General features: G+C 40.4%; 1 protein-coding gene and 2 long non-coding RNA genes across 4 annotated transcripts in view; 1 reads left to right on the forward strand and 2 right to left on the reverse strand.

Moving 5' to 3' along the window:
• trabd2b (TraB domain containing 2B) overlaps positions 1–4,509 on the forward strand; it is a 78,191-nt gene extending 73,682 nt beyond the window's left edge. For both annotated transcript variants that reach the window (XM_034676183.1, XM_034676192.1), the window contains exons 6-7: positions 1,924–2,211; positions 3,632–4,509. In XM_034676183.1, coding sequence (XP_034532074.1) covers positions 1,924–2,211; positions 3,632–3,866 — 523 coding nt within the window. In that variant the 3' untranslated portion in view covers positions 3,867–4,509. The remainder of the gene's footprint in view (positions 1–1,923; positions 2,212–3,631) is intronic.
• The window catches only part of LOC117807145, a 153,940-nt gene that overhangs the window by 52,453 nt on the left and 88,893 nt on the right, over positions 1–12,594 (reverse strand). The window lies entirely within an intron of this gene.
• On the reverse strand, positions 10,809–11,237 carry LOC117807163. Its single transcript, XR_004629920.1, has 3 exons — positions 11,142–11,237; positions 10,935–11,033; positions 10,809–10,835 (listed from the first exon to the last, which is right to left on the reverse strand). It is a non-coding gene; the product is annotated as an uncharacterized LOC117807163 (long non-coding RNA).

Here is a 12,594-nt window from a genome sequence, read left to right on the forward strand (position 1 = left end):
TGCTCTGCAACGAATACAGCTCAACACTGCAGGAATCCTTTGATACCTCATCAACTCCCTCACCTTCCTCCCTTGCTCTCTTCATTCCTTCCTCACTCCCCGCTCCTCTGCCTGCCAAATGAGGTCTGCCAGCAGTGGTTCTGCCTGTACCTGGCCACCACCAGCACCAAAGTCAACACAAACACACACGTATACTAATGCAGCTAAAAAAATCAACATATCGTGAAATAGTTCATTTTTTGGTAATAACTCAAAATGAAGTATTCTCATAACTTGAGATATGCTTTTATATGTATATATATGTACATTTAATGAGTCTAGAATGTATGTCAATGTTCAGTTTCTTAGACAACTGATGCAAAAATATTAAACTTTTTCACAATATTCAAATGATTTTAGATAAACCAGTACATGTGGATGAGGGTTACTAGAATGATTCATGGTGCAAGGAGAAGGGCTTGTACACACATAAACTCACACAGAGGCTTGGCATCCTGCATTTCCTCACAGAAACTTTCTTAAACCCCTCTTAATATCTCATGTTGTGTACACCCCTTTTCCTTGGCAAGGAGTAGTTCCCCTCTCGCCTAGGGGGTTGATCCATTGGCCTATAAAACAGGAGAAAAAAGCCACTTGAGTCAAGGTGAAAATTGAAAAGGAGGCAAAATAAGGGACATCGCTTTTTAAAATGGTACAACATTGCCATCCATTAACTCCACTGAGGCCTTTACAAACTTCTCACTGAATGTAAAGCAGTAAACACAGCAGCCTCCTCTCCCTACGCCCTGTTTGCACAGTTTGGGGCTTCAGCCAACGGTTCTGGTTTAAAAGCTGACAAGTGGACTGACTTACTGTGGTCGCAAAACACTTGCTTATGCTGCACCCACACAGAACCACATGACCACACAATAACATGTGTACATGCATGCAGATACTTTCAGCTCACTGACACAAGGTGATGTGAGAGAAGAGGCAAAACACCACAAGATGGCTGATGGCTGAAGAGGTGTTTATGAACGCTGTTAGCCTCAGACCAGGACCGACTGGCAAAAGGTCTTTATGACTGATTATATGACTGACAGATGGATCAGACTGGAGCAGGGTTTGGCTCTACAGTAGCCGGACCACAGTCCCCACAGCTATCAGCACCCTAACCAGGATGGTTTGCAGGGCTGTTAGAGTAGAAGTGCAGACCATCAAATTTATGATGACCATAAAGAAAAAAAAAAGATGTGCTGGAGGTGGAAATCATTAAGATCGACTTTACATCCTATCACACCATGTGTGGTAAAATGTTGTCAAAGTTTAACATGAACATAGATCATCCTGTTTTATGACTTCACTCTGCTTTTTTCAGTATAGTGGAGCACAGTAAGTTGTTTGGATGTTCTTGAAACATAAAGTCACATGCAAGCCATATTGACAGGGAAAGAACAAGAGAGGAGAAAGTATGAGTAATGGATGGAAGAAAGAGGAGCACGGCAAATGTTTTTGAGGAGAGGCCAGGGATTCTGGGTGGTCTGCTTAGGGCAGATGTTAGTTTAGACAAAAAAGTACGACCATAAGAGTTACAACTTCCTCTTATGTTGCCTGCTGGGTATTCCTGCCACTCATATAGCATTTACAGGGCGAGGCATCCTATGTGGTGTTCGTGTCCTTGGTTGAAACTGAGAGTTGGAAGTGGAAAGCAAAGTGGTCAAAAACCACAAACAATAACACTCACTGGCAGCCACTTTGAAATCTTAGAGAAGGTGAAACAGTCTCATAGTTTCAGCTCAGTTGCACAAGAAATGCTTGTTATCCATAACTCAAAGGTTCAAGTGAACACATGGGACTTTCTTGATCAAAAATATATTGAGGGATTTCATACTAAGTGGACTATAAACTGACTAATTTCCTCTCTATCTGTCTTTTCTGCTTCAGGACGAAACCAGCTAAAGAAACTGCAGGGGAGTCCAGTGAAGAGAGTGCAGACACAATTGCAACATCACCCACCAGCTGGATGACCAGTACACCAGAGACGGAAATTGAGCTGGAGGAATCAGAGGACATGCCTGGCCTTGGAGATGAAGAGCTGCCTCACATGTTGCTGCCCGACAGCCTGAGCCAACTGGAAGAGTTTGGCCGACACAAACGTCCTCGCAAAGCTCACCGTGGGGGCCATGGGAGACCCCGCCTCTTCAGTGACCTGTGGGTTCGCATCGGTGACAGGTGAGAAATCAGATATATTCAACTCACTTCAGTTCTCTGATGTAACACAGGCTGGGGCCAGATGTCAGGAGTTAGGGGCTGATTTATACTTTACCTACAATCAGAGGACTCATGTTTTGGGCTTTAGTTAGTACTGATGTTGGCCCAGATATTCTGGTAATTTGAGGGATTTACAGATCGAGTCTTGAACTTCTCAAACTATTGGTTTTTTTTTTTGGCCATCAAGATCATATCAGTCATGTTTGATTTAAAATGTGTGCGATAATGCACTCCTGAAAATGTCAGTCGGTAAGACATGCTGTGGTAGGAGATAGTAGAAGATATCCAGGATATTGGGCAAAGGGGAAATAAATGCTACATGTAATTGACATACTCTTCAAGGGGGGATCAGATGCGACTTCGCCCCGGTATTATGCCTCCATGCTTTACACATCACAGCCAAGGCATAACAGAGGCGTAAATATACCGCCCTGAAATGACAGTACGTAACCGCCTATTGTATCATTGAGTAGTTAAGCCTGATTTATAATTCTGCGTCAAATGGATGGCGTAGCCTACACCGTAGGGCCGCCTGGCTCCCGTACCTATGCAGAGGCCTACACACGTAGCTGACGTGCACCTCCTCCAAAATGTAACCACCCGTAGAATCGACGCAGACCACAAGCCTTGTGATTGGTCCGCTGGTATTTCCCGTATTTACAGCGCTTCCAGGATCCCCGCTCATCGGCTGCACATCGGCAGTGTATTTCATCTCCTCCTCTCTATTCTTCCCTGTAATCATGTCTGTATGATAAAAAGCAACATGTATCAGCTGTAGATTACCTAACAGGCTCTGAATCGCTATGGGAAAGTAAACAGAGATCGTAGCAGGGTCGGAAGAAGGCGACCGGCTATCAGAGGGACCGCACTGCCCTCAAGCGTTTCGGCGGAGTATAGCTGCGCGACACAGACTCATCGACGCACAATTATGTGGTGCTCATGTCCGCATCAGCCACTGCTGCGTAGGGGCGACGCAGAAGTATAAATCAGCCTTAAGGACCATAGAGACTGGAAGAGAGAAGCTTCTTCATGTGCACAAAGATGACACTGGTTGCACAGCAGTCGCATGATGTCACCATCATCACCCTTGTCACTTGCTTGCAGTACATTTTCCAGACTCTTAGAAAGTGCACAGGGACTCTCTTACAACTAGTTGTTGGTTAACAAAAGAAAAACTGTGCTGGAGTGTCTCTCTTACCATTCTCTCACCCAGGCTCGTTAAGCCTTATTTTTTGTCACCTACAGTTGAGTTGTTCTCTCAACAGTCAATTAACAAATTAAATCAAATACGTAACGAAAGTAAAGACCAAGAAAATAAATACATGTATGAAGATGTTGCAAACTAAATCCTGATTTCTGCTGTTGTCTACACCTCCTCCAGCACCACTCCATCACCGAATGTGAGAATAATCAACGGTTACGTAACGGTGGAACCTCCGCTGCCACACCAGGAGCAGCGCAGACAGATGGAGATCCATGTTACAGAGCATCAGCCCAGTCAAGCGTCCTTCACTCCATCTAACCAAAGCTCAGCCCAGCCCTCCTCAGCCCACAACACACTCATACTGTCCTGTATTGTAGCCTGGCTGCTTTCACACATGCTGTTCACCTCCTGACCAGAGGACAGCGTTATCTCACTGACAAACACTCAAGGCACTTCTGCCTCCGTACCAGATCAGTGGATTGACCTGATGAACAAGGAACGACCATCAGTACATGCAGACGTTTGTAGTGGAGATACCACGTCTTGATGCAGGACAACAACTGCCGGCCTCCCCCTACAGGAAGGGATCTGCTCCAGTCTGCAAGAAGTCTTTGTAGAAAGTCTCAAAATGTGTGGAGTAAGCTCGCAGGCATGAAACAAGCAACAAATAGACTGTGTGAGGCTCAAAAGGGCAGACTCATCAAACCTCAACAAAGTATTATAGTAGAATAAGAAACACAGTGAAGACATGTAACTTTGAAGAGTTTGTGTGGCGGTAATCGTCGACCTACTAGAAGCTGTAATACTGTAGAGAAATGAGGCTGATATTAAAAACCAGAATAGGACATACTAATTATAACTCTGTGATGAATGAGTTAAACGCATTCTGTCAGCAGTACTGTGGAGGAGATGGAGCACTCAGTTGCCACTATTGTAAATTGTGCATTTTGTTCATAAAGAAATATTGTATATTTATTATTTCTGGAAGAAAAGAGTATATTTTCTTGCTTTTTGAAGATAAATGAAGTAATAAAACATGAAAAAGTGGGTCCAGATCCTTTGTCTTGTATGTGTATGCTTCATGTTTGTTATTATAAACATTTTACTGGAATACAGTGAGCTCTCTTTGGATACATAAGGCGGCATCAATTTATTAATTGAGTAATTTCTATTTGATATGCACAATGCAAATTCATCACATCAGCGGCCAAATAAGCCATGTTGAAAGTTTGCATAAATGTGTTTCAGTCAATAATTTCAAAGTTACTAAGCATTTAATGGGACATGTTGTCTTTGACACACTAATGCTTATAAATACCCACAGATGATATCATTACAAATACTTATAAATAAAATACAAATAATCATTTTCAAGTAAAAGGCTCTTCATTTGAAAATAAATGCAGAAGGGGAAATGTGCAACGGGTAATCTTAGTCTGCCACCTGCTGGATAAAACTGATAAAACACCACACGCACCATGCCCCTGTCTTTACCACCAATCCAGGAGTTTCATCGAGCACCTCCGAGATAAGACGGAGAGAGGCAGCAATCAAGGAAATGTGACATTACATTAAAACCACATAGCAATAGATGATGAAGAGTTTGAAGACGGTGAAGCCTAAGTGAGGTTAGTGAACACGAACAGCAGGTTGTCTTTGAGATGATATAACAAGTGTACAATGAGATGAGTAAATAAAGAAAATATGAATGAAAAGAAAAGAGCAGATCAGTTTCTACCTTGTTAGAAGTCAACTGATGGTGTTAAATTCAAAACTTTTTACAAAGTAAGATCAAGGCAGTCATTATGTTCTTTAGAAAATATATTTGTTGCAACACCAGCTGCACTAAAATCATCACAACACCACACAAAGGACAATTCACTCAAACATAAAGTCTTTTTAAAGTTAATTCTGTTCTGTGACAGAATCTTGTGAATTTGTGAAAATTTAGCACCCTGTCCGTATTATCCTGTGATGTTACATTCTCCCTGAAGACAAGTTGTGCAAGCTAAAAAAATAAGCATTCATAGGGTCTTGTAGGGGCGCTGAAGTTCATCACAGAAAACCTTTATTTACCCCTTAGATTTAGGTTTATTAACAGGTAGAGTCACTAGGTAGAGTCGCTCTAATCAGATGTGTAAAATGTCTCTTTCAAATCAAACTGTGATCATTGGTATGATGCTTTACATTAATTAAACAAGATGAAATATTAGTGGTAAAATGTGGCACTCAAAATGTAGAATGCAGAAAGACTACTGTCCCTTGACACGCTCAGGGGTCCACAGCCAGCAGGCTGGAGACATAACATAAGAGGGCAGTCACAGCTCAAGAGTCTACAGTCAAGTACAGAACATACAGGGAGGGTATAAGAATAATACCCTGCAAGTAGAAGTATGATCCAGCTGCTCTTAAGCAAGACACTTCACCCAAAGAGGCTTCAGTTAAAGTGACAAGGTGTCAATGGGATGAATCCATCTGCTGAACTTATATCTTAATGTCCCCCCCACTGCTTAAAAACATAAAAAAAGGGGGATATTTTAAGAACACACAATAAACTGTTGCAATTTAGCAGTTAGCCTTTTTACCACTAAGGGGCAGTAGAGCACCATAACTTCAGCAGCAGCTCAAAAAGCAAAAAGCGCTGTCTGAAAGACACTGTGTAAAGGCCTCAGAACCAGAGCCTGACACTGGAGACATGCAGACACAGAGGTAGGCTTTGCTTTTTGATACTGAGTGTTAGCGGATAATGTTTGAATGAAAAATTTTAACCAAAAATTACAAAACAAAATGTCTAGATATAAAAATCCAATAATTAAATTGATCTTAAATAAGCTTTTTATAGAAACTGGACCATCTTGTATGACTGAAACTTCTAAGCCGAATAAGGTCAGAGATTGTTCTAAATGTAGATTAACTTATTTAGAAATGTCTGTATAAAAGACTTCTTCTCAATTCAACCGGCAGTTTTAACAATTTAAATATCATTCTGAGATTCTTAATAAAACTCTAAGAAAAAAACTCTTTAACAATTACTTTTTTTAATACTTACCCAATACATTTTGATTCGTGTGAAATATGTGTAATAAATAGAACATTCTATTCACATCTATGAGCTTTGTAGCAACAATCAGTGTTATTTGATTTTAGATTTTGGCAGATTTCACAATATGAGAAAATGAACAGGACATTTATATCTTGTACTCACTTGTATGATATTAGTTAATAAATAGTTTAATGATTCTTTTTAAATGTATTTGTAAAAACTGTAAGTTAGACTCTATAATAAACAGACTGAACCTAATGCTTAGCTGAGACTCAAATTAATGAAACCCTTCACTATAGATATAATAAATTCTAAAGGACACATGTTTATATTTAACTGAGCAAGTCCAATAAATATAGACTACACTTTAAATAAACCACATGCAATGGATAGTGGTTGCACTGTTAACACTTTTAAATATAATCAAATAAATATGAACAAATACAAATAAATAGAATGCAGATTCAGGCTGGCTGGCCCCCAATTAAAGTCAGTGTATTTCTTGTATCTTTAAAATGGCATTAAATCCATTCATTTTAAACCTCTCCTGATGACTGAATTAGAAGCTAGTGATCAATTTAAGTTAAGACATAAAAACTGTTTGCATTCTGTTTGAAATATCTTTCAAGAAAGCTGTCTGGTATTAAAGATTCAGGGGAAAAAAAGAGTTGAAGTTGAGTTTTTTAGAACAAACAGCTTTTTCGCCCCTTAAGCCAAGACAGGACAATATTTGCCTTAGCTAGAATACCATTTTCCCTGGACTTTGGGGTGTTGTTTGAAGGAGCGGGGGCCTTGACAGGGCACTCTGAGAGCTGACCCTCACTCTGCCGGGGACACGCTGCCTGCCGCATATAAATAAAAGATTACAGTGGAAAATCAATTTCTGAGCAAACTCATTAAAAATGCCCCTCACCTTAAATGATTCCCATTTCCTCTCATTCAACCTGTTAACGTCTAGCTGTCCCTGAGACTGACCCCCCCCCCCCAAACCCCACACCCATCCCTCCCCTCCATCCTTCCTCTGCCCTGTTGCTCTCCCCCGGTGGTAATTACTTGCACAAGTCGTTTTTTGCCCTTTGATTTGCACCGTTTCACAAATGAAGGTTAAGTTTGTTTAACCGTGCTGGATTTGCCAGTCATGTTAAAGCATATAATGTGGCAGGTCCTTGGTTTCTCCACACACCTCCAGCAGCCCCCACCCACCCCCGTCTCCTTCCCTGCTGGTCTGAACCTCTTGGGTAGAGAACGGGGTAAGGCTCCAAGGTTAAGGCTTACTGGACCTGAGGAGGCCTGCAGTGGATCAGGCTTTAGACCCATTGACTTGACTAAAAGAGGACCAGGAAGTAGTTAAAGATCACCTCTGGTAAAAGGATTAAGAATATAACTGCTGTGTTTGCCCTGAGAGGATGTTATGGCGCTCTCAGAGAGTCACTGAAACGATTAGGAGGAAGAAATGGAAGCAAGATAAGAGATCATTTGTTAACTTTTCTCCAAGGCCTTGGGCCCAGAAGCCATATCTATTGACATACACTGTTTATGTTCTCTTTTACAATGCACACAACACATGTGGCATAGAGATGAGAAAGGAAAAAGTGCACAATAGGGGAAGAAACACAAGAGCTGTAGTGTTTTCACATTTAAGCGCTGCAGCCTCATTTTTGATCGATATCTCCCAGAGAGTGAAAGTCACAGCAGCCAAGGTTAAAATCGATCTCAGGCAGCTGGAGCCGTTAAGAGCATTTCAAGTGTGTGTTGCTTTGATTCTTGAGCTGCAGCTCGCGCACCAATAGCAGCAATAACACAGCCGAGGAGTTTGTTCTCACACAGCCACAACACCACATAAGCATTCACAGCAAAGCATTGTTTGTCTCTGTTCATCAGATTTATTGCAGAATGGGAATTCACTTGTTGTTGCTTGAGTGTTGATGTTTACAATATGTCATATTTGAACCCTGGATCTGTAATTGTGAGTTTCCAGGAACACCTGTCTAGCCTCAACAATGTCTTAAATGGTACCACACATTTCACTGAAAGCTGTGATTCCGTGTCTGGTGGAGGGAAGTCGTAAAGCTTTGGGAAACTAAAGTGTGTTTAGCTCTGGCCAGATAGCTTCTCTCTCTTTAGATAATCCTGCTGATAGTGAGAGGCAGAGCGGTGCTGTTTGGTGAGCCCTGTTAACTCGCAGCTCATCTGTGTTTGTGCTGGTTGAGACATTACTGTCTCCCATTGTCCCGGTCCCCTTGAAGATGTGTGGCTTTGAGCCATAGGATTGAGCCGTGTGGCCTTGTGGTGCTTTAACACAGGTCAGGTGCAAGTATCCAAGGTCTGGTGAAGGTAAATCAAAGCTCTGTTCATAATAGGGGTTGTTTGGAGCCTGGATTTGATTTTGCTAATTGAATTCAGAGTGTACATTTTCATTTTTTAAATACTCTTAGGATAGATATAATGGCTGCAATAATAAATGGATTCAAGGATTAAAAGAGTTCAAGAAAATCTGCAAAGATTTTATAATCCATTAAATGTTTTCAGTCTTTTTAAATCACATTTCCCAACCATTAGCTACTTCCATCTTCTCATCTTCTGAAGAGTATGCATTTCAGATAGTTGGTCGGCAGAGCACTATTTTAGTGTGTCAATAGTAAATCCAATATTCAGGTTCATAAAACACACTTCATAGCACTCACTGGATTGCCAAATCAATACACTGGAAATAATTCATAAATATTGACTTTAAAATATTTTGAAATGTAAAGTAAAGGACTTTTTAACTGTGAATAATTTCATCATGATTAACTTTTGAAATGCATGTATATATCTATATATATATATCTATATATATACATGAATTTCAAAAGTTAATCATGATTCAAGGATTGAAGGATTGTGTGTGTGTATGTTTGTAGGTGTATGTATGTGTATGCATGTATATGCCCTTTTTTCCCCTTTATTTTATCTAATTTTATTTTATTTATGGCTTGTTCTTTCTCTTTCTCCCTCAGTTTTGAACTGTCAATTATCCAATTGCCAGGATATATATATATATTTTTATTAATTTGTAATCTTTTTACTAAATGCTTTTTCTTAACACTAACTGCATAATTTGACAACATTACATTTCATGATATATCTTACAGCAGTCATCTGAACATTGTTGACACGCCATCAGCTCACTACCGGTATACTTTCTGTTAGTTTTTGCCACTGTTCCTTCCTTGTTGTATATAACTTTGTTAACTGCCCATTTGCTTATTTGTTAGTCACGAAAATCACTAATAAAAAATAAAGAAAACTTAAAAAAAATTCAGCAATTAATCACAATTTTAAGATTCATTATTTGACAGCCCTACCAGTAAACTATAAGAAAGGTCCCCACTGATGATCTAAGTGAAATCAGTTTTTATGACAATAAACATGGTCAGTGCTACAGCCCTACCAGTAAACTATAAGAAAGGTCCCCACTGATGATCTAGGGGAAATCAGTTTTTATGACAATAAACATGGTCAGTGCTACTGATACTGAAACAACTCAAGACATCACTGAGCATGCTCACAAACACGGCTCAATGATTATTGAGTTTGACGAGCTGAGAGAAGGAACCTACGCAAGTTATTGTCTTTGTGCTCACAAAATATGTCACTCAGTAAAACAATATGGCTCTTTTATGTGTTTTTAGTATTTTATGGACAACAGCAACACAGCCATGTTGCCTTTGTAGATTCCTGTGATGTTTTGAGATGATTTTTATGGTACAGTGATAAAACTTTTTGTAAACATCCTTTAAAATGTTGACTAGATAAAGTTTTGTACTGTAGCCAAATGACATGCATATTTGTTTGGAAATTACAGTATGAGAATGGTAAACACAGATATTTTGCACTTCTTCTGTTTGAACATGCAGAAGAGCAAAAATAATTTGGTTTGAGTGCATAGATAGAAGAAGTAAATGTGAACCAAGGAGAGTAAAGTAGGTACAAAGGAGAGAGGAATACCATGCGTATATGTGCATGTGTGTCCTCATGTGTGCATTGAGGGATGGTGGTGAGAGTGTTGTGTTTCACAGTTTTTTGCCATGATGCACTGCTTTATTATTCTGCACAAGGGGCACTTCACATGCGGAATGGGTTCTCTTTGATATCGACAGCAGCTTGAGGGAGAGAGTGCACTCAAAAACAGGCTCGGGCGAATTTATTCTGGGAAAAAAACAGATAGTTGTGTACTTCCCTGGCGGTGGTTGCCGCACATGCGAAGAGCCAACCGCTTTGATGCTCCAGCGTTGACACTCCACACGCTAATGAAATATGGTAATTACAGCCACATGAAAGCCCTCATAGACAGAGCTGGAGAAAGGATATAAAAAACAACAAGTATGACTTTATCCAAAGATACCCACTGTGATTAATTCTTCTTTTCATAAACATATATTTTATGCCGCTTACTTGCTACAAAGCAGTGTGGTCCATCAGTTGACCCAGGAACTGACAAGGGGAAAAGGTCCACTGATTAAGAACCCTATTGTTCCGTTTCAATAGAGGAGCCTGTCAGCAGGAGAACACAGGATGGAGGAGTGTGAAAAAAAGGAAGCGCTCAATGAGCTGTGCTGTTCTGACTTGGGCCCTTTTCGTGCAATGGCAGATTTTTTTTACCTCTCATTTGAAATTCACCAATTCTGGACAGCACAGACCAGCCTGACACTTGGCTCATTCCATGCCTCATCAGTTCCATTAAAGGAAAACTGGTACCCTGATTGTTGGAGGTGAGAGTAAAGTTTATTGTTCAAAGTTAACACAATTGAAGCTTGAATGATTTGCCTGCATTTTCCAGCCAAGCTCCTGCAGCCTCAGATATTACCAAGAGAAACAAATCAAAGTTCACAAGGAGGGACCACAAATTATGTAATACCACCATAAATCCTCATTTACTCAGAAAAAAGGAAACAATAAAAAGAGGAGAAAATGGATGGTATAATTGTTCTGGATGCCTTTGAGTGGGCCACATTTTTTAGGTTGACGATTTATCTTTGAAGTAGGGAAGCACAATATATTTCAGTCCAAAATGTGTTGTCGTAATACTACAATTAAAAATCAGCTAATAATGACTGCTTTCATGGAGACTCACTTATTAACACATTCCACCACAGTAGGTGACAGTATGCTAACCCCATTAATCCCAGCGAGAAACAAGCATAGCCACAGCAGAGTAAAATGATGTCACTGCTATGTATGTTTTTCACTCTTTCGAGGGAGGACAACACCGTTGCACTTTGCAAAATATGTGCTGCAAGTATTCAGAGAAAAGACAGTCTGCAAGTTTGAACTCAGCAGCAACCGCCGGTCTTAAAATATGAAGCCCATGCAGAAGTGCTGAAAACTGCAGTTCATTGAGTGTCCACTTGAGGCTAGCTGCAGAAACACCAGAAACCACATACAAACCCATTCAAGAAAACGATCTTTGCTGCATTAATAAACATGTTTACAGCCTGGTTCAAACAACGGTTTAGGTCTGAGTAGCTAATTTCTCTATCGGAACACACTGTACAGGGGGTGAATCTTTTTATAACTCTGTATTTTTGAAGATAATATACTTACGAATTTTGCCCAAATAAGGACATGGCTGACTTGATTGACAGGCGGGCACCCTGTAGCTGTTTGTGAAAAGGCTAAAGACCCGCCTCTTTACCTCACACTAGCACGGACGAAGTTTGGTTGTGTACAGCATTTCCAATATGGCACCCGCTGATGATTGGCTTCAAAACAGCACTCAGGAACAGCTGGGTGACGTCAGGGATACTACATCCGTTTTTTATACAGTCAATGGTTTTAACCCAAGGGATCTCATATGTCACCTGAAAATGGGTTATCGCAAACAAGATGGAGGAACAAAGGAATACAAGGCAGCAGTAGTGCCAGTTCAACAGGCCTTTGAGAACAGCAAGTTTACCAGAGACAACCCAAACCCAGCAGTTAATGACAAAACCAATAAAGTTAAGGCACGGGATGACCAGGCTTTCTCTGAGGTGGAAGATTCAGGATTTTGCAGCTAATTGTGTATTTACAACACTACCCTGAGCTGCTGCTACTTTGCGGTCAGTGACAACGT

The sequence above is a fragment of the Notolabrus celidotus genome, chromosome 2 (genome assembly GCF_009762535.1).
Source record: "Notolabrus celidotus isolate fNotCel1 chromosome 2, fNotCel1.pri, whole genome shotgun sequence".
Lineage (NCBI taxonomy): Eukaryota > Metazoa > Chordata > Actinopteri > Labriformes > Labridae > Notolabrus > Notolabrus celidotus.